Here is a 27,887-nt window from a genome sequence, read left to right as displayed (position 1 = left end):
GAGACGGCAGAGACTTAACAGGACCCAAAATGACAACTTTTTAAATACAAAAGGGTCATTGTATACAGAATGAGCCGCCAGAGGAAATGGCTGAGGTAGGTAATAATATTTAAAGGACAGGTTAGAGATTTAGAGAGATATGTGCAAAACAGAGACAAATTGGATTATCTAGATGGCAGACACAGCAGACTGAAGATGCTGAAGCTGCAACAACACAAACCTGTCCAAATGGAAGGTCCCAAGCTAAAATGTGGATTCTCCATGCTGTTTGTCCTGTGCTCTGTGCATCATTTAGAAGGGACTATGGCTGGCATGGATCACTTTAGCCAAGAGGCTCGTTTCCATGCAGTATGACTCTGACTAGTATTGGTGCAGTGTCTCTGTAGAACAAATCCATTCTTTTATCAGATGCTTTCCCAAAGTTTGGTGTGGGAAACGCAAAGCCTAGCAGATTAATTCATTGGCAGTATTTACAAGACAATCTCTAAAAATGAAATGTTCATGAGCACCCCCTGTACCAGTGACAATTGAATCACCATCATCCAGACTTGCAAGCTAACAGTTTTTCAACAGTGACAATGGAACTGCCAACATCTTTCCACTAACTGCACAAGCAAGAGAATAGACAAGTTGTAGCAAGCTGGATGTCAACAGGCATCAGGCTCTGTCCAATAAAGCCCACTTCAGCATGCCACATTATAAATTCTGCTAAATAAATGGCCTGGCTCAGAGTTCAGAGACTACCTCAAACAATATGTCGTCCTTCAACCTCAACAAAATACACACACACACAAAACAGACAAATACCTGTACATGCAGCATGAGTGTGCATGCATGCACACACACATGCACACAAATAGTCACATGCATAAATACATGCACAAAGACACACGTATTTGCACACACAGACATACACACACACACAGGCTGAAAATTTCCAAGTGGTCAGTCTTTTATTCCCGTGGATTTTATACAGTTGACACACGGGGAATGGGGCATAAGAATCCAGTGCTTGGTCCCAGAGTGGAGTTGTCCAGTAAGTTGGACTGTCAGCATCAGTCTTTACACCATTGCTTTCAGTCCCATTTAACCATTTTGGCTTTGTCCTGAGAGAGGAAGTGACCTCTGATAAACTGAACAAGCTTGGGCTCCGAGAAGAAGATTGTGACAAGGACCGTGATTAAACAGAGTGCCCCAAACAGAATGTGAAGCGAGCGGAACATCAACCCTTGCCCACAGCATAACGTCACCTAAGAGGGGAAAAAAAAAGAAGACAACTTACAAGAAAGCAGGAGACATAGTGTCAGCATAACCAGTATGTCACAGTGCAAACAGAACCATAGAACTTTACAGCTGGAGAAGGCCTGAAAATTAATCAATATTACTCCAACCTATCCAACATGACACCACTTGAAGGAATGTAACATCCCTGCTGATCCCTGGAATTTCTGACAACGCTGCTCAAAGTGAATTTGGAATATTCATGGCAACCCTAATGAAGGATCTCGCTCAAAATGTCAACTGTTGATTTCTCTCCATAGACGCTGCCTGACCTGCTGAGTTCCTCCAGCACTTTGTGTGTCATATTCAGGACTCTACAGAGTATCTGGTTCTCATGTCGGGGGCACATAGTGCACCAGCTCACCAAATGCTGCTGCCTGCCTCATCTCCGGTCACTTCTACCAAAGCCAATGTAAAAAGATACAAATACCATAGCAGAATGGTGAGGAGAGAAGCAGCAGGTTTGTCCCTGCTGTTGGTTCACAAACCATGTGCCAGACTAAGTGTGGCACTGTGTCTTTCGCTTTCTGTACTCCTGTCAAAGCTGGCCAGAACTTGCTTGGTTTTCCTCTTTGATGACACCATCTGATCCAGCAGAACAAACCTGTGTTTCAGCTTTTATATAGTTTTGCACGTGTTCGCTCTCCAATTACCTTCATTAATATCTGACAGTGGGTCTCCAACTTACATCATCAGCTCTGTGTCTCTTTCCAAAGGTGCACCTGACCTGCTGAGTGTTTCCAGTGTTTTCTGTCTTTATTCCAGGTTTCTCTGCCTTGCCTATGCAAATGCCAGACCTACAAAGGAAAACTTGCCGCTCTGTCCACCTGTATGCCACTTTCAGAGAACTATAGATTTAAATCCCAAGGTCTCTCTGGTCACCCCTATTTCCTAGTCCCATTCTTCTGTCTCTCTTCATTCTGAAACAAGAGCAGGGGTCTCATGCCACTTAAAAACTAATTTAACCTCCCCCTGCTCCACCCCCACCTCCCAATGTCACTCCAGACCTCAATGTGACAACAATCTGACTGTTCATAGTGACCCCATCTCTCCAAACCGCTACCAAAGAACCAAACACCTTCCTTACTGCATTTTGAACATATCAATCGCCCATTGGTTTCTGTCACAACTCACACTATGTGACACAGAGCATTGGTGCATTAAACAGTCCTGATACGTTTGAGCCCGTCCACCAGTACCTACCTGTGAGAGAACTGTCACTATTCCACTAGCGAGGTAGGCCAAGCATAAAGGTGCTGAGAGTTGGAGGCCTCTGAGGGGCCGATGTTCAGTGGGTCGGAAATAACAGCTGATGTACCGCAGACTGTGCATAATTCGCAATGCCATGTTCAAACAGTTTGCTAAAATAAACCCAACAGCTCCTTGCCACAGAGTTAAGCAATATGAAAGTCCAAGGAATGAAAGTGACAAGCCCAGCATCACAAAGTTATACCTTCAATCAAACAAATAAATATTAGTAAATTTCATAGACACACTTGCGTTTACTATAGAAACATTCTTGCCTTCACCGTTTAATAATTGGGTCTTCCTGATACAGCTGTACAAATGCTTGTTAGGCCACATTTGGAATACTGTACAAAAGCCTGAAAGCACGCATCACCAGGGTCAAAGTCAGGTCCTATCCTGATGTTAAAAGACTATTGAACATTTCCCTATTACAATAAGATAGACTCTTGACCTTACAATCTATTTATTATGATCTTGTCTATCTGCACTACACTTTCTATGTAATAGTAAAACTTAATTCTGTTATTTTATTTTGTACCTCCTCATTGTAATGTTGTAATGAATTGACCTGTAAGACAAGTTTTCACTGCACCTTAGTACATGTGACAATAATAAACCTTTATTGTCCACCTGATCAATGCCTCTCATAATTTTAAACATTGCAGAAGAGATTTACCAGGATGATGTGGATACAATAGGGTCTTTTAAGAGACTCTCATAGGTACAAGGAGCTTAAAAAAATAGAGGGCTGTGTGGTAGGGTAATTCTATGCAGTTTCTTTCTAGAATAGGTTACATATTTGGCAAACATTGTGGGCTGAAGGGCCTGTAATGTGCTCAGATTTCTATGTTCTATGATGCCCAGATTGCAGAACATGCCTTATGAGGATAGACTGAGTGAGCTCAGGCTTTTCTCTTTGGAGTGAAGGAGAATGAGAGATGACTGATAAAGGTGTACACTGTACAAGATAAGAGGCATATGTTTATTGGCAGCTAGAGAGATTTTCCTACGGTGGAAATGACTAATACATACGCGCATAATTTTAGGATGACTGGAGGAAAGTACTGGGGGTGGGGGGCAATGTCAGAGATTTGTTTTATAACAGGGTATGTGCAGGGGTGGTGGTGGAGGCAAATACATTAGGGAAATTTACGAGATTCTTAGGTAGTCACATGGATGAAGAATTAGGAAAAAAGGCAGGCTTATCTTCTCCCGGAGTGTTGGATGGATACGAGGAGGAGCTGGAATGGGAAGATTCAGCCACCCAGAATACAACACTTTTGTGTCACTGATCATCAGAAATGCCTGAAAGGCCTATGCTTTAAGCATTCTTGCTTATTTTGCATCAGTGTACCTAGAGGTTTATTTAAGTTGAGAATGAATGTAGCATTGGTAAAACTTGTATCACTCACCTGCCAACCTCTTCGTTACTCATTACAGCAAATGTGAAACATTCTGTCACTCCATTAACAGCTATCAGCAACACATAGACACAATAACAACGCAAGAGACCTGGGCCTGGTGAGAAACACAGAATAGTTACAGCCTATGGTTCTCCTAAAATATCACCGTTTGCTACAAGCACAAGGGGTGCACAATGCCTTCTGATGCAACAAGTCAATGCAAGGATCGACAACAGAGCTGCAAGTGATCTAGCCCTCAGCCCAGGCTTTGAGTAGCTCCAGCTCTCATCTCACTAATGGTGGACAATATTACCCTTATTAAGGAAATCAAAAGGCAACTCAATCGTCATTAACAACTGCCTTCCATTTAAAATGCTCCTTTCACAATAAACCACTTGGATTAAAAGATTGTCAACATTTGACAAGTCGCAAAAGGAAGCTACAGGGACAGGATTGGTCACAGGTGATTTCAGGAGAAAAAGAAAGGCCGCCAGTGTAGAGGCAGAGAAGTTCAAGAAGGCAAGGCAGTGGATTTCTCTACATGGACTTTAGTAAGGCATTTGACAAAGTCCCGCATAGGAGGCTGGTCCAGAAGGTTTAGTTGCTTGACATTCAGGATGAGGTAGTAAATTAGATTACACATTGGTTTTGTGGGAGAAGCCAGTGAGTGGTAGTAGATGGTTGCCTCTCTGACTGGAGGCCTGTGTCTAGTGGGGTGCCGCAGGGATTGGCGGATGACCTGCGGATCATTCGGGAGAATGAGGAGATTATAGATCGTAGCTACAGGGAGGTAGTTACGCCAAAGGAGCAGAGGACAGGAAATTGGGTCACTGTCAGGCGAAGGAAGAGGAAAGGGCAGGCAGAGCAGGGTTCCCCTGTGGCCATTCCCCTCAACAACAAGTATACCGCTTTGGATACTGTTGGGGGGGGATGACTTACCTGGGACTAGCTGCAGTAGCCGGATCTCTGGCACTGAGTCTGGCTCTGCAGTGCAGAAGGGAGGGGGGAAAGAGGAGAGCGGTAGTGATAGGGGACTCGATAGTTAGAGGTGCAGATAAAAGGTTCTGTGGTCGTGACAGAGAATCCAGGATGGTTTGTTGCCTCCCAGGTGCCAGGGTCAAGGATTGTCTCTGATCGATTGCATGACATTCTGAAGTGGGAGGGTGACCAGCCAGATGTCGTGGTGCACATCCGTACCAATGACATAGCAAGGAAGAGTGAAGAGGTCCTGGACAGTGAGTACAGAGAGCTTGGTAGGAAGTTGAAAAGCAGGACCTCAAGGGTGGTAATCTCAGGATTGCTACCTGTGCTAGGTGCCAGTGAGGGTAGGAATAGGATGCTCTGGAGGAGGAACAAGTGGCTGAAGAACTGGTGTAGGGGGCAGGGTTTCAGATTTCAGGATCATTGGACCTCTTCTGGGGCAGGTGGGACCTGTACAAGAGAGACGGGTTACACTTGAACCACAGGGGGACCAATATCCTTTCAGGGAGGTTTGTTAGTGCTATTGGGGAGGCTTTAAACTAGATTTGCAGGGGGATGGGAACCAGAGTGCCAGAGCTGACAGTGTGGCTGGGGTGAAAATAAATGATATTGAAAGTTTAAGCAAATCCGCTGATAGAAAGGTTGTGAGTGGTGGTAAAAATCTTCTGAGGTGTATATATTTCAATGCTAGGAGTATTGCGGGGAAGGCAGATGAGTTGAGGGCGTGGATTGACACGTGGAATTATGATGTTGTAGCAATTAGTGAAACTTGGCTACAGGAGGGGCAGGACTGGCAGCTTAATATTCCAGGGTTCCGATGCTTCAGATGTGATCGAGGCAGAGGAATGAAAGGTGGGGGAGTAGCATTGCTTGTTAGGGAAAATATTACAGCAGTGCTCAGGCAGGACAGATTAGAGGGCTTGTCTACTGAGTCCTTATGGGTGGAGCTGAGAAACAGGGAAGCTATGGTCACATTAGTGGGATTGTATTACAGACCACCCAATAGTCAACGAGACTTGGAAGAGCAAATCTGCAGAGAGATAGCAGGCAACTGCAGGAAACATAAAGTTGTGGTGGTAGGGGATTTTAATTTTCCATACATTGATTGGGACTCCCATACTGTTAGGGGTCTAGATGGTTTAGAGTTTGTAAAATGTGTTCAGGAAAGTTTTCTAAATCAGTATATAGAGGGACCAACCAGAGGGGATGCAATATTGGATCTCCTGTTAGGAAATGAATGAGGGCAAGTGACAGAAGTCTGTGTAGGGGAGCACTTTGGTTCCAGTGATCATAACACCATTAGTTTCAATTTGATCATGGACAAGGATACATCTGGTCCTAGGGTTGAGGTTCTGAACTGGAAGAAGGCCAAATTTGAAGAAATGAGAAAGGATCTAAAAAGCGTGGATTGGGACAGGTTGTTCTCTGGCAAAGATGTGATTGGTAGGTGGGAAGCCTTCAAAGGGGAAATTTTGAGAGTGCAGAGTTTGTATGTTCCTGTCAGGATTAAAGGCAAATTGAATAGGAATAATGAAGCTTGGTTCTCAAGGGATATTGCAACTCTGATAAAGAAGAAGAGGGAGTTGTATGAAATGCATAGGAAACAGGGGGGTAAATCAGGTGCTTGAGGAGTATAAGAAGTGCAAGAAAATACTTGAGAAAGAAATCAGGAGGGCAAAAAGAAGACATGAGGTTGCCTTGGCAGTCAAAGTGAAGGATAATCCAAAGAGCTTTCACAAGTATATTAAGAGCAAAAGGATTGTAAGGGATAAAATTGGTCCTCTTGAAAATCAGAGTGGTCGGCTTTGTGCGGAACCAAAGGAAATGGGGGAGATCTTAAATAGGTTTTCTGCGTCTGTATTTACTAAGGAAGCTGGCATGAAATCTATGGAATTGAGGGAATCAAGTAGTGAGACCATGGAAACTGTACAGATTGAAAAGGAGGAGGTGCTTGCTGTCTTGAGGAAAATTAAAGTGGATAAATCCCCGGGACCTGACAGAGTGTTCCCTCGGACCTTGAAGGAGACTAGTGTTGAAATTGCGAGGGCCCTGGCAGAAATATTTAAAATGTCGCTGTCTACGGGTGAAGTGCCGGAGGATTGGAGAGTGGCTCATGTTGTTCCGTTGTTTAAAAAAGGATCAAAAAGTAATCCGGGAAATTATAGGCCGGTGAGTTTAACGTCAGTAGTAGGTAAGTTATTGGAAGGAGTACTAAGAGACAGAATCTACAAGCATTTGGATAGACAGGGGCTTATTAGGGAGAGTCAACATGGCTTTGTGAGTGGTAGGTCATGTTTGACCAATCTGTTGGAGTTTTTCGAGGAGGTTACCAGGAAAGTGGATGAAGGGAAGGCAGTGGATATTGTCTACATGGACTTCAGTAAGGCCTTTGACAGGGTCCCGCATGGGAGGTTGGTTAGGAAAATTCAGTCGCTAGGTATACATGGAGAGGTGGTAAATTGGATTAGACATTGGCTCGATGGAAGAAGCCAGAGAGTGGTGGTAGAGAATTGCTTCTCTGAGTGGAGGCCTGTGACTAGTGGTGTGCCACAGGGATCAGTGCTGGGTCCATTGTTATTTGTCATCTATATCAATGATCTGGATGATAATGTGGTAAATTGGATCAGCAAGTTTGCTGATGATACAAAGATTGGAGGTGTAGTAGACAGTGAGGAAGGTTTTCAGAGCCTGCAGGGGGACTTGGACCAGCTGGAAAAATGGGCTGAAAAATGGCAGATGGAGTTTAATACTGACAAGTGTGAGGTATTGCACGTTGGAAGGACAAACCAACGTAGAACATACAGGGTTAATGGTAAGGCACTGAGGAGTGCAGTGGAACAGAGGGATCTGGGAATACAGATACAAAATTCCCTAAAAGTGTCGTCACAGGTAGATAGGGTCGTAAAGAGAGCTTTTGGTACATTGGCCTTTATTAATCCAAGTATCGAGTATAAGAGCTGGAATGTTATGATGAGGTTGTATAAGGCATTGGTGAGGCCGAATATGGAGTATTGTGTTCAGTTTTGGTCACCAAATTACAGGAAGGATATAAATAAGGTTGAAAGAGTGCAGAGAAGGTTTACAAGGATGTTGCCGGGACTTGAGAAACTCAGTTACAGAGAAAGGTTGAATAGGTTAGGACTTTATTCCCTAGAGTGTAGAAGAATGAGGGGAGATTTGATAGAGGTATATAAAATTATGATGGGTATAGATAGAGTGAATGCAAGCAGGCTTTTTCCACTGAGGCAAGGGGAGAAAAAAACCAGAGGACATGGGTTAAGGGTGAGGGGGGAAAAGTTTAAAGGGAACATTGGGGGGGCTTCTTCACACAGAGAGTGGTGGGAGTATGGAATGAGCTGCCAGATGAGGTGGTAAATGCGGGTTCTTTTTTAACATTTAAGAATAAATTGGACAGATACATGGATGGGAGGTGTATGGAGGGATATGGTCCGTGTGCAGGTCAGTGGGACTAGGCAGAAAATGGTTTGGCACAGCCAAGAAGGGCCAAAGGGCCTGTTTCTGTGCTGTAGTTTCTATGGTTCTATAGTGCTGGATCCTTTGTTGTTTGTCATCGATATCAATGATCTGGATGATAATGTGGTTAACTGGATCAGTGAATTTGCAGATGACGCCAAGACTGGGAGTGTAGTGGACAGTGAGGAAGGCTATCAGGACTTGTAATTTACTGACATAATTTACATATTACTATTTAACTATTTATGGTTCTACTACTATTTAATATTTATGGAGCAACTGTAACGAAAACCAGTTTCCCCCGGGATTAATAAAGTATGACTATGACTATGACTACGACATAAGGATCTGCAACGGAAAAATGGCAGATGGAATTTAATGCAGACAAGTGCAAGGTTTTGTACTTCGGTAGGACCAACCAGGGTAGTATAACAGTGAATGGTAGGGCACGGTCGAGTATGGTAGAACAAAGGGATCTTGGAGTACGTTGAAAGTAGCGTCAGAGGGTGATGGCCTTCTGGCACATTGGCCTTCATAAATCAATGTATTGAGTACAGACCAGCATCTGCAGATTTTCTCTTGTTTGCTATTGAGTACAGAGGACGGAATGTTGTATTAAAGTTGTACAGTACAAGATGTTGGTGAGGCCTAATTTGGAGTATTGTGTGCAGTTTTGGTCACCTACTATAGGAAAGATGTTAAAAAAGGTTGAAAGAGTGCAGAATTGCTAACACGAGAGGGCACAGTTTTAAGGTGCTTGGAAGCAGGTAGAGAGGAGATGTCAGGAGTAAGTTGTTTTATGCAGAGTGGTGAGTGTGTGGAATGGGCTGCCTGTGAAGGTGGTGGAGGCAGATACAATAGGGTCTTTTAAGAGACTCCCTTATAGGTACATGGAGCTTAGAAAAATAGAGGGCTATGAGTAACCCAAGGTAATTTCTAAAGTAAGTACATGTTCGGCACAGCATTGTGGGCCGAAGGGCCTGTATTGTGTTGTAGGCTTTCTACGTTTCTAGAAAGATGTTGCTGGGACTGGAGAACCTGAGTTATAAGGAAAAATTGAATAGGTTAGGCCCGTATTCTTTAGAACATCGAAAACTGAGAGGAGATTTGATAGCGGTATACAAAATTATGAGGGGTATAGATAGGGTAAATCCAGGTAGGCTTTTTCCACTGAGGTTGGGTGGGATTACAAGCGAAGGGCATGGGTTAAGAGTGAAAGGTGAGAAGTTTAAGGGGAACATGAGGGGAAACATCTTCACTCTGAGGATTGTGAGAATGTGGAATCAGCTGCCAGGTGAAGTGGTCCATGCGACCTCGATTTCAAAGTTTAAGCGAATTTTGGATAGGTACATGGATAGCAGGGATATGGAGGGTTACGGTCCTCGTGCAGGTTGATGAGAATAGACAGTTTAAATAGTTTTGGCATGGACTAGATGGGCCAAAGGGCCTGTTTCATGCTGTTCTTCTCTATGATGCTATGTGAACTTTGTGAGAGGGCATTGAAATCATGGTAATCTAGGTGAAACAATTCAACTCAAGCTAGAGCTGTTGGGGAGGGTTTAAACTAATTTGGCAGGGGCATGGGACCAGAGTGACAAGGCTGAGGATGGTGAAGCTGGTATACAAATAGATGCAGTGTGTAGTGAGACTGTGAGCAAGGATAGGCAGAAAAAAAGGCATAAGTTACAGTCAGTAGGATGAGCTGAAGTGTAACACGGACGCAAAATCATAAAGGGTGATGAATACAGGACTGAAGGTGTTATATATGAATGCACACACTACATATTAAGGTAGTTGATCTTGTAGCACAATTAGAGATTGGCAAGAATGATGTTGTAGGCATCACTGAGTCGTGGCTGAAAGAAGATCATAGTTGGAAGCTTAACATTCAAGGATGCACATTGTATCGAAAGGTCAAGAGGTAGGCAGAGGGTAGGGTGCCTCTGTTGATAAAAAATGAAAACAAATCCTTAGAATGAGGTGACACAGAACTGGAAGATGTAGGAACCTTGTGGGAGGAGCTAAGAAACTGCAAAGGTAAAAAAAGACCCTGGTGGGAGTTATATACAGGCCTCCAAACAGCAGCAAGGATATAGGTTGTAAATTACAACAGGAGATAGAAAAGGCATGTAAAAAGGGCAATGTTATGATAGTCGAGGGGGTTTCCAATACACAGGTAAACTGGGAAAATCTGGTTGGTGCTGGATTGGGAAAGGGAATCTGTCGAATGCCTATGAGATAGCTTTTTAGAACAGCTTGCAATTGAGCCCACTAGGGGAAAAGCATTTCTGCATTGGGTACTATGCAATGATCCAGATTTCATTAGGGAGCTTAAGGTAAAGGAAACGTTAAGAGGCAGTGATCATAATGCATTCTGCTGCTAAAGTCAGATGTATCAACATTAGAGTGGAGCAAAGGAATTGAAGGAGCATGAGAGAAGAGCCAGCCAAAGTTGATTGGAAGGGCACACTACCAGGGATGACGGCAGAAAAGCAACTGCCAGAGTTTCTGGGAGAAATTCAGAAGGCACAAATTAGATATACTTTATACTTTATTGTCGCCAAACAGTTGGTAATGGAATGTACAATCATCACAGTGATATTTGATTCTGCATTTCACACTTCCGGGATTACAAATATTAAATATTAAAAAGTTAAAATTAGTAAATATTAAAAATTAAAATTATAAATCATAAATAGAGAATAGAAAAATGGGAAGTAAGGTAGTGCAAAAAAAAAACCAAGAGGCAGGTCCGGATATTTGGAGGGTATGGCCCAGATCCGGGTCAGGATCCGTTCAGCAGTCTTTTCACAGTTGGAAAGAAGCTGTTCCAAAATCTGGCTGTACGTGTCTTCAAGCTCCTGAACCTTCTCCCGGAAGGAAGAGGGATGAAAAGTGTGTTGGCTGGGTGGGTCGTGTCCTTGATTATCCTGGCAGCACTGCTCCGACAGCATGCGGTGTAAAGTGAGTCCACGGACGGAAGAATGGTTTGTGTGATGTGCTGTGATATGTGATATATCCCAAAGATGAAATATTCCAAAGGGACGATAACTCAACCGTGGCTGACAAGGGAAGTTAAAGACAGCATAAAAGCAAAAGAGGGCATATAACAAAAAGTAGTGGGAAGTGAGAGGATTCGGAAACTTTTAAAAACCAACAGGGAAGTTAATGACTGCATAAAGGCCAAGGAAAGGGCATATAAGGTAGCAAAAGTGAGTGGGAAGTTGGATGATTGGAAAGCGTTTAAAATCCAACAAAAGGCAACTAAAAAAGCTATAAGAAGGGAAAAGATGAAATATGAGAGCAAACTAGCCAATAATATAAAGCAGGATACTGAAAGTTTTTCAGTTATATAAAGAGTAAAGAGTAAAAGGGAGCTGAGAGTTGCTATTGGACCACTGTAAAATGATGCTGGTGAAGTAGTAATGGGGGACAAAGAAATAGCTGATGAACTTCATGGGTATTACATCAGTCTTCACTGTGGAAGACACTAACAGTGTGCTAGAGGTTTGTGAGTGTCAGGGAGCAGGAGTGAGTGCCATTGCTATTACAAAGGAAAAAGTGCAAGGCAAACTCAAAGGTCCCAAGGTGGATAAGTCACCTGGACCAGATGGACTACATCCCAGAGTCCTAAGAGGTTGCTGAAGAGATAACAGATGCATTGGTCATGATCTTACAGAATCACTTGATTCTGGCATGGTCCCAGAGGGCTGGAAAATTGCAGATGTCACTCTACTCTTTAAGAAGGAAGGAAGGTAAAAGAAAGGGAATTATAGGCCAGTTAGCCAAACATCAATGGTTGGGAAAGTGTTGGAGTCTATTATTAAGGATGAGGTTCAGGATACTTGGAGACTAATGATAAAATAAGTCAAAGTCAGCATGGTTTCAGTAAAGGGAAATCTTGCCTGACAAATCTGTTAGAGTTCTTTGAGGAAGTAACAAGCAGGATGGATAAAGGAGAGGCAGAGGATGTCATTTTCTTGGATTTTCAGAAGGCATTTGATAAGGTGCCTCACATGAGGCTGCTTAACAAGATAAAATAGCTGACAGGCAGGAAGCAGTGAGTGGGAATGAAGGGGGCCTTTTCTGGTTAGCTGTCAGTGATTAGTGTTGTTCCTTAGGGGGTCAGTATTGAGACTGCTACTTTTCACATTGTTTGTCAATGATTTAGATCATGGAATTGATGGCTTTGTGGCAAAGTCTGATACAAGTTTTGCTGCGGAAGCAATGCAATTGCAGCAGGACTTAGACAAATTGGAATGATGGGTAAAAAAATGGCAGATGGAATACAGTAATGGGAAACGCATAATAATGCATTTTGTTAAAAGGAACAACAGTGCAGACTATTATCTAAATGGGGAAAAAGTTCAAACATTAGACGTGTAGAGGGACTTGGGAGTCCTCGTGCAAGACTCCCAGGTTAGATTACAGGTTAAGTCTGTGGTAAAGGCGGCAAATGTAATGTTGGCAGTTATATCAAGGGGAATAGAATATAAAAGCAAACAAATAATGCTGTGGCTTTATAAGACACTAGGGAGACCGCACTTTGAATATCGTCAACCGTTTTGGGCCCCATATCTCAGAAAGGATGTGTTGTCATTGGAGAGAGTCCAGAGGAGGTTCATGAGGATGAATCTGGGAATGAAGGGGTTAACATATGAGGAACGTCTGGCAGTTTTGGGTCTGTACTCACTGGAATACAGAAGAATGAAGGGGGATTTCATTGAAACCTACTGAATGTTGAAAGGATGTGGATATTTTCTATGGTGGGGGTACCCAGAACTAGAAGGTACAGCCTCAAAATTGAGGGCCGACCTTTTAGAACAGAGGCAAAGAGGAATTTTTTTAGCCAAAGAGTAGTGGATATGTGGAATGCTCTGCCACAGACTGTGGTGGAGTCCATGTCCATGAGTATATTTAAAGTGGAAGTTAATAGTTTCCTGATGGGTCAGGGCATCAAAGGATTTGGCAAGAAGGCAGGTGTATGGGGTTGAGTAGGATCTGGGATCAGCCATGATGGAATGGCAGAGCAGACTCCAGTGCCCTAATTCTGCTCCCATGTCTTATAGTCTAACAGAAGGTATCTGGAAAAAAGCCACAAGGAGAGAAAACCTGAAATACGATGGTAAGCTAGCCAATCATATAAAAGAGGATCCAAAAAGTTTTATCAGATATATAATGAGGAAAAGACATGTGAGAGTGGATATAGGACCACTGGAAAATGACACTGGTGAGTAATGGGGGGGGGGGGGACAAAGAAATGGTGGATGAGCTTATTAAGCATTTTGCATCATTTTTCACTGTGAAAAACACAAGCAGTGTGCCAGAAATTCGAGAGTGTCAGGGCAGAAGTGAGTGTTGTTGCTATTAGTAGGTTGAAAGTGCTTGGGAAGATCAAAGATCTCAAGGTAGATAAGTTACCTGGACCAGATGGACTACATCCCAGCATTCTGAAAGAGGTAACTGAAGAGACTGTGGAGACATTAGTAATGATCTTTCAAGAATCACTAGATTGCGGAATGGTTCCTGGAAAATTGACACTGTCATTCTGCTCTTTAAGAAGAGAGGTAGGCAAAAGAAAGGAAACCAAACGCCAGTTAGCCTGACTTCAGTGTTGGGAAGATGTTGGGAGTACATTATTAAGGATGAGGTTTCAGGGTATTTGGGTGCACATGATTTTAAAAAAAGACCAAAGTCAGTATGGTTTCCTTAAGGGAATATCTTGCCTGACAAATCTGTTGGAATTCCTTCAGGAAATAACCGGCAGGATAGACAAAGAAGGGTCCTGCTGAAGGGTCACAGCCGGAAACGTCGACTGTATTCTTTTTCATAGATGCTGCCTGGCCTGCTGAGTTCCTCCAGCATTTTGTGTGTCTTACTTGCATTTCCAACATCTGCACATTTTCTCTCGTTTGTCAGTAGATGTGGTTCACTTGGATTTTCAGAAGGCTTTTGACAGGGTGCCAGACATAAGGCTGCTTAACAAGGTAAGAGACAATGGTATTACAGGAAAAATAATAGGATGATAAGGGCTGATTGGCAGGAGGCAAAGAATTGGGAGTAAGGGGGGCCATTTCTGGTTGGCTGCCGATGACTAGTGACGTTCCCTAGGGGTCAGTGTTGAGACTTCTTCTTTTCATGTTATATGTCAATGATTTGGATGATTGAATTGATGACTTTGCGATCAAGTTTGCAGGCAATACAAAGATAGGTGGAGGGACAGGTAGTGATGAGGAAGCAGGTAAACTGCAGAAGAACTTAAAACAGATTAGGAGAACGGGCAAATAAGTGGCAGATGGAATACAGTGTAGGGAAATGCATGTTGGTAGAAGGAATAAAGATAGAGACTATTTTCCAAATGGGGAGAAAATTAAAAATCAGAGCTGCAAAGGGACTTGGGAGTCCTTGTGCAGCATTCCCTTAAGGTTAATTTGCAGGTTGAGTCGGTGGTAAGGAAGGGAAATGCAATGTTAGTCATCATTTCGACAGGACTAGAATATAAGAGCGAGGATGTAATGCTGAGGCCTTATGAGGCATTAGTTAAACCACACTGGAGTATTGTGAGCATTTTGGCACCTTATCCAAGAAAGGATGTGCTATCAAAAGATTCAAAGGAGTTTCATGAAATGCTTATATAAGTGTTCAATTGCTCAGGGCCTGTACTTGCTGGAGTTTAGAAGAATGGGGGGGGGGGTGGATCTCATTCAAACTTACCAAATATTGAATATATAGATAAAATGGACGTGGAGTGGGTGTTTCCTGTCATAGGAGAGTTTAGAACCAGAGGGATGTCTCAGAATAGAGGGCCATCTATTTCAGAGATGAGGACGAATTTCTGAGTAAGGGGGTGTTATAAAATGTCAATTTATAGCAAATTAAAGATCATAGAAACTCTTCTGGTGAAGCAGCACAAATTGAATCTCAAAAGGTTAATATGTCCTGGTTAATATACCTGGTCCAGAGCTGAGCATTGATCCACCGTAGATATCCAGTGCCAATTCAGAATAGGGATAGCCAAAAACAGAGATGGTCACTCCAATTAGTAGAACGAGCTTTAGAAGCATCTTCAGAACAACTGCTGCAAGATGAACTTCTTCCTATCAACCATAATAAATTCAGAACAAATTGGTTTTGAGATTAACCCAAATTTCTCTTCTCTCTACTTCTCAAGGAATCTCTTTTGCACCATCTCTGCCTTATTGGAAAGGCAGAGACTGATAAGAAATATCATAGAACATACAATAGTATAGCACAGAAATAGCCCTTTGGCCCATGGTGTTTGTGTTGACCATGATGCTAAACCAAATTAATCCCATCTGCCACTCCCTGTCTGTTCATGCACCTGTTTAAATGGTTCTTAGTTTTTGCTGACATATCTGCTTTCACCAATCTCCCTGGCATCCTACCACTCTGTGTAAAAGAAACTTACCTTACAAATCTCTTTTAAATTTAGAATTTAAAATTTATTTAAATATTACATCCATCCCACAATGTGAGGGAGTGAAAATCTTTGCATTATGACTCCATTGCAATGTACAGACATGGTAATTTAAAAGTCTGATGGCTTGTAGAAAGAAACTGTCCCATAGCCTGTTGGCCCTGGCTTTAATGGTGCGGTAGCACTTGCCAGACGGAAGCAGCCGAAACAACTTACGGTTGGGTGACTGGTGTCCCTGATGATCCTCCAGGCCTTCTTTCTGCACCTGCTGCTATAAATGTCCTCAGGGAAGTTCACATCCACAGATGCTCTGGGCTGTCCGTACCACTCTCTGCAGTGGCCAGCGATCAAGGTTGGTGCAGTTCCCGAACCAGGCGGTTAGTATGCTCTCAATGATGCCCCTGTAGAAGGTCTTGAGGATTTGGGGGCCTATGCTGAACGTCTTCGGTCGCCTGAGATAGGCGCTGCTGTGCCTCTTTTGCCACAAAGCCAGTGTGTACAGTGCAGGTGAGATAATCGGTGACGTGTATACCAAGGAACTTGAAACTACTCACCCTCTCAATTGCAGACCCATGGCTGTTGATCAGGCTGAGCCTGTCTCCATTCCTCATGTAGTCTACAATCAGCCCTTTTGATTTTTGGACACTGAGGGAGAGGTTGCCTCTGCACCACTGTGCTGGTGCTTGTATTTATAGTGAAGTATGGTGTCCTTTATGAGTTTGTATTTTAGAGTAAGACCTTGATAAATGATGTTTGCCACTTGATTGTGCCCTTGTAAGTAAACAGATTGAGTTAAACTGCTGCAGGGTTAGAATCTAGGGACTTGGACCCCAAGATTCCTCTGTTCCTCCAGAGTGCATTAAAGGATATCTGAAAGGTAAGCTTTTCACATAGAGGAAGGTGTACATTTGGAATGGGCTGCCAAAGGTAGTGGTAGAGGCAGATACAACTACATTTAAAAAGCATTGGGATGTGTGCTTGGCTAGGAAAGGAGTAGAAGTATATGGATCTAATTCAGGCAAATGGGATCACTGTAGTTAGGAACCATTGTATGTATAGACAAGTTGGGCTGAAAGGCCTATTTCTGTGGCGTATCAACGCTAAGACTCCATGAAATGCCCATTTTGTGACAATTGGTAATTTTTTAAAAAAAGTCATCACCAACACTCCTGTCTTATCCTCAGGAGTGGTACAGCCAAATATATTTTATAATTACAATACCTCTCTCTGGTGCCTTGTTTCCTTCCCTCGTTCAAGAACGCTAGCGAAGAAAATGTAGAAACTTTCTTCAATGGGAAGAAAGAGGAACCTTGCCACCAGTGAGCCCAAATTATTCACAATGTCATAGACACCTGCACAAGAAACGCTCGATCAGTCACTAGCCAGACTGGATTTGCATTTGTCTATAACTTTCCTGGGTACAACTTCAACTATAAGAGCAATCTGCAGGAAGGGGCATCTTGAAGATGAGGGGGTCTAGATGTAGAGAAAGAGGGTGTTGATGGGTTGAGATGGCCATGGACAAGGAAGTTCACTGGGAGTCTTGTGGTAGATGGGAGAGTCACAATGCATCCAATGAAATGTGGGGAGAAAGAGGCATGGGGAAAGCGGCAAATTACTCCAGAAAGCTTGGGAATAATGTGAGGATTCTGCAAGAAATTGGTTCTTTGAAGTGGCTTAGCCGGGGGTGGGGGGGGGGGAGTAGTGGGGATAAGCTTAAACTACCTATTAAATGCTCCCAATGGCGTGTCTCAAATACCCTCTGATAACCAGGTGTCCAGCTCCTGGCTTTCATGTGTGGCTTAGCTACTAAGCCCAGCAGAACCGTTTCTACTGACAGGAGAAGGGGCGAAGGCAGGTTACTGCTGCCTGAAAACCAATCCCTTCGGGCAGATGGGGCTCATTAGCTGTGGTTGGCAGTTCATCTAAGAGAACGAAAATTCTGATCTCAAACCTCCGCCGCCTTGCGGCTGGACCCACTCATGGGGAAGGCTTTGGGAGTAAACCCAGAGGAAAGAGCGGAGCTAGAGTCCGTAAAGCAGTCCTACATTGAGTTCAATGCTGACTGGAAACTCCTGAGATGCCGCTGGTGTCAAAATGTAAGCTGTTCCTTTGGATTCATCAACTGTGTGGAGAGAGGAAGCCTCCAGCGTGGGCAACAGCTTGCTCTCCATATCATACTGCCCTGGCTTGTACATCAACTTTGACGTAGACAGCTAGGACGCAGCATCCATGGTCAATTTTGACCAACAGAGGGCCACCACCAACAAGAAATTGGTACTTATCCTGATTGGCCAGAGTAGTTTTTGTCTGCCGACTACAGTCCAATTTTTTGATGTAAATTACTGTCGATCACTACTAACCTAAAAAGTTGGACCCATCTCAACTCTGCACTGTGAGTAAAGAGGCAGCAGTCTTCACATACCAGCTCCAAAATTATAGTTCAGCCAATCAATGGGTTCCACCAGGGCATGCATTAATTATCTGTAGGATACTTATCTTATTCACATGCTTTTTAGGATTGTGTTCCCTCCATCGTAACGACCCTGCATCCCCTCACTGGATGCACTGCACCCAGCCTCCTTCACCATGACCAACCAACCCCAAAAATGACACTCAATTCCTCATTTTCTAACCACAATGCCTCCCTTCTGCTCATCCCAATCACAGTAACCCCCTGTCCCACTTCCACATACAGACTTGCTCTGTCCAAACCAACTATCCTTCCCCTACCTTAGCTTCGGCAATAAGAGGATTAATCTGGTGTTTGGATGACTGCAATTGGGGAAATTGATGTTCCATGGGGACCAGTGAATGATTAGATTTGGATGTGGATGTAGGAGGTATATCAGCAAACTTGCAGATGACACTAGGACTGGCAGAGTTGTTCACAGTGTGATTGTAGTCTTAAGCTACAGGGTGCTATTAATGTGTTGGTGAAATGTGCTGAGAAATGGCATATGGAGTTTAACCTAGATAAATGTGAGGTGACGCATTTTGGGAGTATTACTGAGGCAAGAACATACACCATGAATGGTAAGATACATAGTAGTATAGAGGAACAGAAGGACTTCGAAGTACACATCCAAATATCCTTGAAGGTTGCAGTGCAGTAGATAATATGTTAAAAAGGCATATGGAGCACTAGGCTTCACTAACTGGGGCACTGAAATTGGAGGGAATGCACTAACTTTATAGAACATACACCTCATGTGGAGTATTATGTGAAGTCCTGGTCACCATAATAATGGAAATATGTGATAGCTCTAGAGACGGTGCAGAGGAGATTCACCAAGATGTTGCCTGGGACGGAGCATGGAGCATGAAGAGGCTAAGCCAATTTTCCTTGGAGAAAAGACCTTTGTTTAAAGAGAATTTGAAAACCTTTTATAAATATATTAGAAGGAAGAGTATAGCTAGGGAAGGAGTAGGTAAGTTCAGGAAAAAATGTGTGGAGTCAAGGGTTAGAAACAAGTGCTATATTAATACTTCTCATCAGTATTCCACAGGGAGGAGGATGTGAAAGATGGGGAGTTAGGGAGGGGTATGCTGATATTCTGAAACATGTTTCTATCAGGTGGGAGAGGGTTAAAGATACTGGCACATATTCAGGTGAACAAATACCCAGAGCCTGATGGGGAGCAAGGAAGGAGCTAATGCTGTTCCTTTATTCAAAAAGTCCAGCAGGGATACAACAGGAAAATACAGGGCAGAGAGCCTCGTAACAATAATGTGGAAATCATTGGAAAACATTTTAAGGGACAGGACTTCTGTTAATTTGGAAAGCCAGGGATTGATTAGGAGAAGTCAAGATAGTATAAACACAAAAATTCTGCAGATGCTGGAAATACAGGATAACACATACAAAATGCTGGAGGAACTCAGCAGGTCAGGCAGCATCCATAGAAAGGAATAAACAGTTGATGTATCAGACAAAACTGGTGAAGGTCCTGATAAAAGGTCTTGGCCTAAAACGTTGATTTGCCTGGATTTCCAACAGCTGAAGAATCTCATATGTTTGTGGACTGATTAATAAGTTTGCTGATGATGCAAAAATTGTTGTAGTAGTAAACAGCAAAAATTATGATAGGATACAGAGGGATGTACTGCAGATCAGTTGGAAAGAAGGGTGAAGTAGTAACAGATGAAATTTAAGCCAAACAAGTGTGAGGAAATGCAATCTGAGACATCAAATAATAACAAGACATGCACAGTGAATGGCAGCAACCCTGGGAGTGTACAGAGGGACCTGGGAGTACAAGCTGATACCTCTCTGAAAATGGAAACACAGATGTTTTGGCAAAGAAGAAGGCATTCTTGCCTTCTTATGCTCAGACACTGTGTAGAGTGTTGGCATGTCACACTGCAGCTGCACAAAACATTGGTTAGACCACACGTGGAATATTGTCTACTTATCTAGCCCCCACACTACAGGAAGCATGTAGTACCATTAAAAAGAGTACAGAAGAGATTCACCAGGATTCCACTTGGAATGGAGGGTTAAGTTTATTTTCATGGAATATAGGAATTTTAGGAATGGCCTTACAGAGGCTCATGAAATTATGAGGAGCATACATATGGAAGATAATTAGTCTTTTTCTTAGGATGGGGTGTGGGTGTTGTAATGCTAGAGGGCATGGGTTTAAGATTAGTGAGGAGACCTTTGAAAGCAATTTGAGTTGAAAGATTTTCCACACCAAAGATGGTGGGTATATGGAAAGAGTTACAAAGGGAAGTGCCAGAGATAGATACAATTTCAACATTTAATAGACACTCAGATAGGAATGGAGTAGGGGTATTCAGGCCTAAGGCAGGCACTTGGTATCAGCATAGATACAGTCATCTTGATTGGTAGAAACAAATTGGGCCGAATGACCTCTTTTCAGGCTGGGATGACCCTATGACCAACAAGCCTTCCTCCACACTCCATATCTCACCATAGGTCTCTCTGTAACCCCTCTGCCTCTGTCTCCCCCAACTTACAAACAAAGCCAGGGCTCCCCCCCCCCCATAATGCCTACAGAGGGTGGTGGCTCAGATTAGATGGCAAATCCCTGAAATCCAGGGCTGAGTAACTGCAGCATTAACAACCTGCCAGACCAGTGCTGATCACTGCCTCGGTAAAACAGAGATATACTCTCATCAACAATGCCCCAGGTACTTTCATAACAAAATATGTCAAATTAAACTGAATAAATAAAACATGCCAAGAAAACAACAGGCACACCTTGTTCGCCAAAATTTAGTATGTTGAGAAATGTCATGAGGTATCGTTCACCTGCAATAAAACCACAGCATCGTTAGAGTAAGAACAGCTTAACCCAATTGTTGCTAGTCTTCCTGTAAATTCTTCCTAGTTCAGCTTACATCGTCGACCATCATAGAATATAAAACAGTACAGCACAGTACGGACCTTTCATCCCATGACATTGTGTCGACCTATATAAACCTACTTCACATTTAATCTAAACCCTCCATTCTACACAGCCCATAACCCTCCGTTTTTCTTACATCCATGCACTTATTTCAGAGTCTTTTAAATGTCCTCAATGTATCTGCCTCTATCACCACCCCTGGCAGTGACTTCATGCCACCTCCACTCTGAGTAAGAAAGCCTACCTCTGACATCACCCTAAACTTTCCTTCACTCACAATAAAAGCATACTCCACATTTTAGGAGTAGCTTCTTCCCTTCCGTCATCAAATTTCAAATTTCTGAATGGACAACGAACCCATATACACTACCTCACTATTTTTATTCTTTTTCCCTCTCTTTTTGTAATATGTGTTTGAGAGTGTGTGTGTATATATATATATATATATATATAAAAACACATGTTTCTTAATATAATTTATAGGTTTTTAAATTAGGTATTGCACTGTACTGCTGCCACATCACAACATATTTCATGGGACATGCCATTAATACTTAACCTGAGCAACACACACAAAATGCTGGAGGAACTTGGCAGGTTAAGCAGCATCTAATAACCCTAGTAAACCTGACTCTAATTGTGTCAGGTTAGCTTGTGACAGCAACTGCAGTGGCAGAGGAAAGAATGCTTGGGATTGTTGATGAAATGCCAGTCAAGTTGGCTGGCATTTCATTAACCATCCTTGAGGGTGAAGAGCTTCTTGAGAGCTGCAACAAGCCCTTTGGTTCATCATGCCTTCTTTCAACTACCATCCATAAATATCCATCTATACCTTGTTGATTCAAACACGTGATCAGATACATTTTAAAATATGAGAGTCTCTCTCTCCATCAAATCCTCGGTCAACACTCTTCAGAATGCATCAAGACTCTTGGTGAAAAAGTGCATGCTCAGGTCCCTCTGTCTTAAACCTACAGTGGTGCTAGAAAGTTTGTGAACTCCGTAGAAATTTTCTCCATTTCTAATATAACCTAAAATGTGATCAGATCTTCACACAAGTCATAAAACTAGATAAAGAGAACCCAATTAAATACATAACACAAAAAATATACTTGTTGAGAAAAATGATCCAGTATTATATACAGTATATTTGTTGGAAGAAGTATGTGAATCTCTGAGATAATGTCTTCTACAAAAGCTATTTTGAGATGAGATTGGAGGTGTGGGCTGTAAGTGTCCTGCCCTATAAAAAAGTTAATCAAAGTCAGGCTGCTAGCAGAACCTGCTCTTCTCAATAAAGATCTGTTTAGGTGCACCAAGCCTTGATCAAAACAACTTTCAGGGTACCTTAAAGAAGGCTTGTAGAAATGCATGAAATTGGAAAAGGCTACAAAAGTATTTTTAAAGACCCAAGTGTTCATCAGTTCCCAGTAAGAGAAATTGCCTACAAATGGAGTAAGCTCAGTACTGTTGCTACTCTCCCTAGGAGTGGGCATCCTGCAAAGATCACACCAAGAGCACAACCTGCAATGCTGAAGGAGGTGAAAAGAACCCAAGGGTAACAGCAAGAGACCTGCAGAAATATCTAGAACTTACTAAAGTCTCTGTTCATGTGTCCACTATAAGAAAAACACTGATCAAGAATGGTATTCATGGAAGGACACCACAGAGGAAACCACTGATCGCCAAATAAAAAAAATTGCTGCATGTCTCAAGTTCGGAAAAGACCACCTGGATGTTCTACAACACTTCTGGGACAAAAGTGCATATTGCTGTTGGAACAAAAAGGCCACTGCACACAAACACCAAAACCTCATCCCAATTGCGAATCATGGTGGAAGGAGCATCATGCTTTGCTGACTCAGGGCCCGGACAGCTTGCAATCATTAAGGGAAGAATGAATTCAAAATTGTATCAAGATATTTTACAGAAGAATGTCATTGGAGCAGTCCGTCACCTGAAGCTTAATACAAATTGGATAATGCAATAAGACAATAATCCAAAAGACAAGATTAAATCAACACAAAATGGTTTAAAAATAAATTTTGTGTTTTGGAATGGTCGAATCAAAGTCCTGACCTTAATCTTATAGAAATATTGTGGAAGGACCTGAAGCAAGCAGTTCATGCAAGAAAGCCGACCGACATCCGCGAGTTGAAGCAGTTTTGTAAGGAGGAAAGACCTAAAATTCCTCCAAGCCGATGTGCAGGACTGATCTCCTGGAAACGTTCAGATGAAGTTATTGCTGTACAAGGGGATCACACCAGTTACTGATAGCAAAGATTCACATACTTTTTCCAGCAAATGCATGTAGTATTAGATCATTTTTCTCAAAAAATAAATGAACAAGTATAATGTTTTTGGGTTATTTATTTAATTGGGTTCTCTTTATCTAGTTTCAGGACATGTGAGGATCCAATCACATTTTAGGTCATACTTCTGCAGAAATTGGGAAAATCCTACAGGGTTCACAAACTTTCTAGCACCACTGTATGCCACCTGGCTTTAGACATTGTCATTACAGGGAAAATTTGCCCACATTCCACCCTATCACAACTTTGTACACTTTAATCAGCGCTTCTCTCAGCTTACAACATTTCAAGGAAAACAAACAAGAGAAAATCTGCAGATGCTGGAAATCTAAGTGCACACACAAAATGCTGGAGGAATTCAACTGGCCAAGTAGCATCTATGGAAAAGAGTAAATAATCAATATTTAGGGCGGAGACCCTTCATCAGGACTGGTGATGAGTCTTGACGAAGGGTCTCAGCCCGAAACGCTGTTTATTCTTTTCCATAGATGCTGCCTGGCCTGCTGAGTTCCTCCAGCATTTCAAAGGTTTCAAAAGTACAATGTCAGAGAAATGTATACAATATACATCCTGAAATGCTTTTTCTTCGCAACCATCCACGAAAACAGAGGAGTGCCCTCAAAGAATGAATGACAGTTAAATGTTAGAAACCCACAGCGCCCCCAGCTCCCCCCTCCCATGTGTAAGCAGCAGCAAAGCAACAATCCCCCCTCCCCCACCAGCAAAAAAACAGCATCGGCACCCTCCACCGAGCACTCAAGCGTGCAGCAAACATCAGCAAAGACACAGACTTGCAATTACCCCAAAGATTACTCGTTTACCTGGTATTCGACATACTACAGGCACTCTCACTCCCTGATAAGGGAGAAAGAGACATCTCCGTTTCACAACGAGAGAGGAGACATAAACAACTCCATAAAACAAAATTTTACGATGTTAAATTACGATGTTTATGATTTTGTGCATGTTTCAAGGAAAACCCTTCTTATTCAGTTTCTCTCCATAACAGAAATATTCTATCCAATGCAACATCCTAGTGATTCTCTGTCTCCAGATACTCACAATCTTCCTGAGTGTGAATGCAAGAACATTTCAGCTATGGACTGAAATTTTATAAAGTTGCATCAATGACCTCCATGCTTTTACATTTTATGTCTTGGCTAATGAGGCCAATCATTCTATACGTAACCTTCACCACTTTATCTACCCATGCTGCCATCTATACTGTCAATATATCAATGACATGTTGAAGTTGTAGTAGTCCATGCAAGTAGTTGGTTTGCACTGTACTGCTGCCACAAAACAACTAACTCCATTACCACAAACACAGCCATTTTGTAGATGCTAGAAATCTTGAGCAACGGGCACAAAATGCTGGAGGAGCTCAGCAAGTCAGGCATCATTAATGGAGGTGAATAATGACACGGTATTTCGGGCTGAGACCCTTCATCGGAACTGGAAATGAAGGAGGCAAAAGCCGGGATAAGAGGTGAGGAGAGGGGAAGGAGTACCAGCTGGCAGGTGATAGGTGAGATCAGGTGAGGGGTAAGATAGGATGAAGTAAGAAGCTGGGAATGAAAAGGTGGAAGAAGTGAAAGGGCTGAGAAAGGAATCTGATAAGAGAGGAAAGTGGAAGAAAGGGAAGGAGTTCTCTGCTGTTTTTGATATCATATGGAGTCAATCAAGATGGATGGATACTTTTCTGTGATTGTACTGATCTCCGTGGAAGTGGAGAATGACCACGGTTGCAAATGCGTCAATCTCATATCTGACATGCTGGGTTTCACAAAGGGATTTTTTTTGTGACCCTGTGCCTCATCCCATTGGGTATTTAATTATCCACCACAATTGACAAGTTGTGACTGGTCTACACAGCCTGATTTTAATCTCTCAGACACGTGGAAATCTGCAGATGCTGGAAATTCAAGCAACACACACAAAAAATGCTGGTGAACGCAGCAGGCCAGGCAGCATCTTTAGGAAGAGGTACAGTCGACAGTTCGGGCCGGGACCCTTCATTAGTCCTGACGAAGGGTCCCGGTCCGAAACGTCGACTGTACCTCTTCCTATGGATGCTGCCTGGCCTGCTGCGTTCACCAGCATGTTTTGTGTGTGTTGTAGTAACTGATTTTAATCTGTTACTTGTGAACTTGCCTGCCTTTACAGGCTGTTCAAGAAGTCCTGCATTACAGTTCACCAGGCTGACACGTCATCGTTATTAGATACGCATATTGCCAACATGGCCTTTTGCACAACTCATTGAACCAGAATTGACAGTAATGGTAATGCTGGGCCATGACCTTACAGATGTGATCATTCAAAGACATTTGGACAGGTGCATTGATGGGAAGGGTTGAAAAGGAATATGATCAAAATGCAGGCTCGAGGGGCAACTCAGTCAGCACAGACCAGTTAGATCGAAGGGCCTATTTCCATGCTGTATAACTCTATGGAGGTTTCCTCTGCTACTGACGGCCCACAGATACCCAATTGTGATTTGCCTGATCAGAATCAGAATCAGGTTTATTATCACCCGCATATGACATGAAATTTGTTAACTTAGCAGCAGCAGTTCAATGAAATACATAATCTAGCAGAAAGAGAGAATAAAAACAAAACATATAAATAAACAAGTAAATCAATTACATATATTGAATAGAATTATTAAAAAATGTGCAAAAACAGAAATACTGTATATTAAAAAAAGTGAGGTAGTGTCAAAAGCTTCAAAGTCCATTTAGGAAACGGATGGCAGAGGGGAAGAAGCTGTTTCTGAATCGCTGAGTGTGTGTCTTCAGGCTTCTGTATCTCCTAACTGATGGTAACAGTGAGAAAAAGGCATGCCCTGGGTACTGGAGGTCTTCAATAATGGACACTGCCTTTCTGAGACACCACTCCCTGAAGATGTCCTGGATACCTTGCAGGCTAGTACCCAAGATGGAGCTGACTAGATTTACAACCTTCTGCAGCTTCTTTCAGTCCTGTGCAGTAGCCCCTCCATACCTGACAGTGATGCAGCCCGTCAGAATGCTCTCCAGTGTGCAACTATAGAAGCTTTTGAGCGTATTTGTTGACATGCCAAATCACTTCAAACTCCTAATAAAATATAGCCACTGTCTTGCCTTCTTTATGACTACGTCGATATGTTGGGACCAGGTTAGATCCTCAGAGATCCTGACACCCAGGAACTGTTCAAAGCTTGTCCCTTTCAGTATTTTGACTGCACTCCACACAACGATAAGTGTCATCAGTGTGAAGATCCACAAGAGCATCATAGATAAAACCACCAGAAAAATGAATAAGCTTTTCAGTCGAGCTCGCTCTGCAATTTAATGAGGCCATGACTAATTCAATTTTCCTGTCCTCTCCTCATCATCTTTGATTCCCTTATTAAGGGAAACCCAAAGGCGTTCTACAAGTATGTGAAGATCAACAGGATAAGACGTGAGAGAATAGGACCAATCAAATGTGACAGTGGAAAAGTGTGTATGGAACCAGAGGAGATAGCAGAGGTTCTTAATGAATACTTTGCTTCAGTATTCACTACGAAAAAGGACCTTCGCGATTGCAGGGATGACTTACAACAGACTGAAAAGCTTGAGCATATAGACATTAAGAAAGAGGATGTGCTGCAGCTTTTGGAAAGCATCAAGTTGGAAAAGTCACCGGGACCGGATGAGATGTACCCCAGGCTACTGTGGGAGGCGAGGGAGGAGATTGCTGAGCCTCTGGAAATGATCTTTGCATCATCAATGAGGACGGGAGAGGTTTTGAAGGATTGGTGGGTTACAGATGTTGTTCCCTTATTCAAGAAAGGGAGTAGAGATAGCCCAGGAAATTATAAATCAGGGAGTCTACAGTGGTTGGTAAGCTGATGGAGAAGATGCTGAGAGGAAAGATTTATGAACATTTGGAGAGGCATATTATGATTAGGAATAGTCAGCATTGCTTTTTCAAAGGCAGGTCGTGCCGTACTAGCCTGATCGGATTTTTTGAGGATGTGACTAAACACATTGATGAAGGTAGAGCAGTAGATGTAGTGAATATGGATTTCAGCAAGGCATTTGATAAGGTACCCCAAGCAAGACTTATTGAGAAAGTAAGGAGGCATGGGATCCAAGGGGACCTTGCTTTGTGGATCCAGAATTGGCTTGCCAACAGAAGGCAAAGAGTGGTTGCAGATGGGTCATATTCTGCATGGAGGTCTGTGACCAGTGGTGTGCCTCAGGGATCTGTTCTGGGACCTCGTCTCTTCATAATTTTTATAAATGACCTGGATGAGGAAGTGGAGGGACTGGTTAGTAAATTTGCTGATGACACAAAGGTTGGAGGTGTTGTGGATAGTACGGAGGGCTGTCAGAAGTTACAGCAGGAC

General features: G+C 42.7%; 1 protein-coding gene across 2 annotated transcripts in view; it reads right to left on the bottom strand.

The window, feature by feature from the left end:
• Positions 1-922: 922 nt before the first annotated feature.
• Positions 923-27,887, bottom strand: part of rft1 (RFT1 homolog) — a 71,540-nt gene continuing 44,575 nt past the window's right edge. For both annotated transcript variants that reach the window (XM_063068306.1, XM_063068307.1), the window contains 6 exons: positions 21,053-21,103; positions 17,047-17,177; positions 15,340-15,484; positions 3,942-4,047; positions 2,485-2,734; positions 923-1,250 (listed from right to left, as the gene is read on the bottom strand). In XM_063068306.1, the coding sequence (XP_062924376.1) occupies positions 1,077-1,250; positions 2,485-2,734; positions 3,942-4,047; positions 15,340-15,484; positions 17,047-17,177; positions 21,053-21,103 (857 nt within the window). In that variant the 3' untranslated portion in view covers positions 923-1,076. The remainder of the gene's footprint in view (positions 1,251-2,484; positions 2,735-3,941; positions 4,048-15,339; positions 15,485-17,046; positions 17,178-21,052; positions 21,104-27,887) is intronic.

Source organism: Mobula hypostoma, chromosome 15 (genome assembly GCF_963921235.1).
Source record: "Mobula hypostoma chromosome 15, sMobHyp1.1, whole genome shotgun sequence".
Lineage (NCBI taxonomy): Eukaryota > Metazoa > Chordata > Chondrichthyes > Myliobatiformes > Myliobatidae > Mobula > Mobula hypostoma.
Note: the sequence above shows the minus strand (reverse complement) of the source record. Positions and strands in the feature narration are given on the sequence as shown.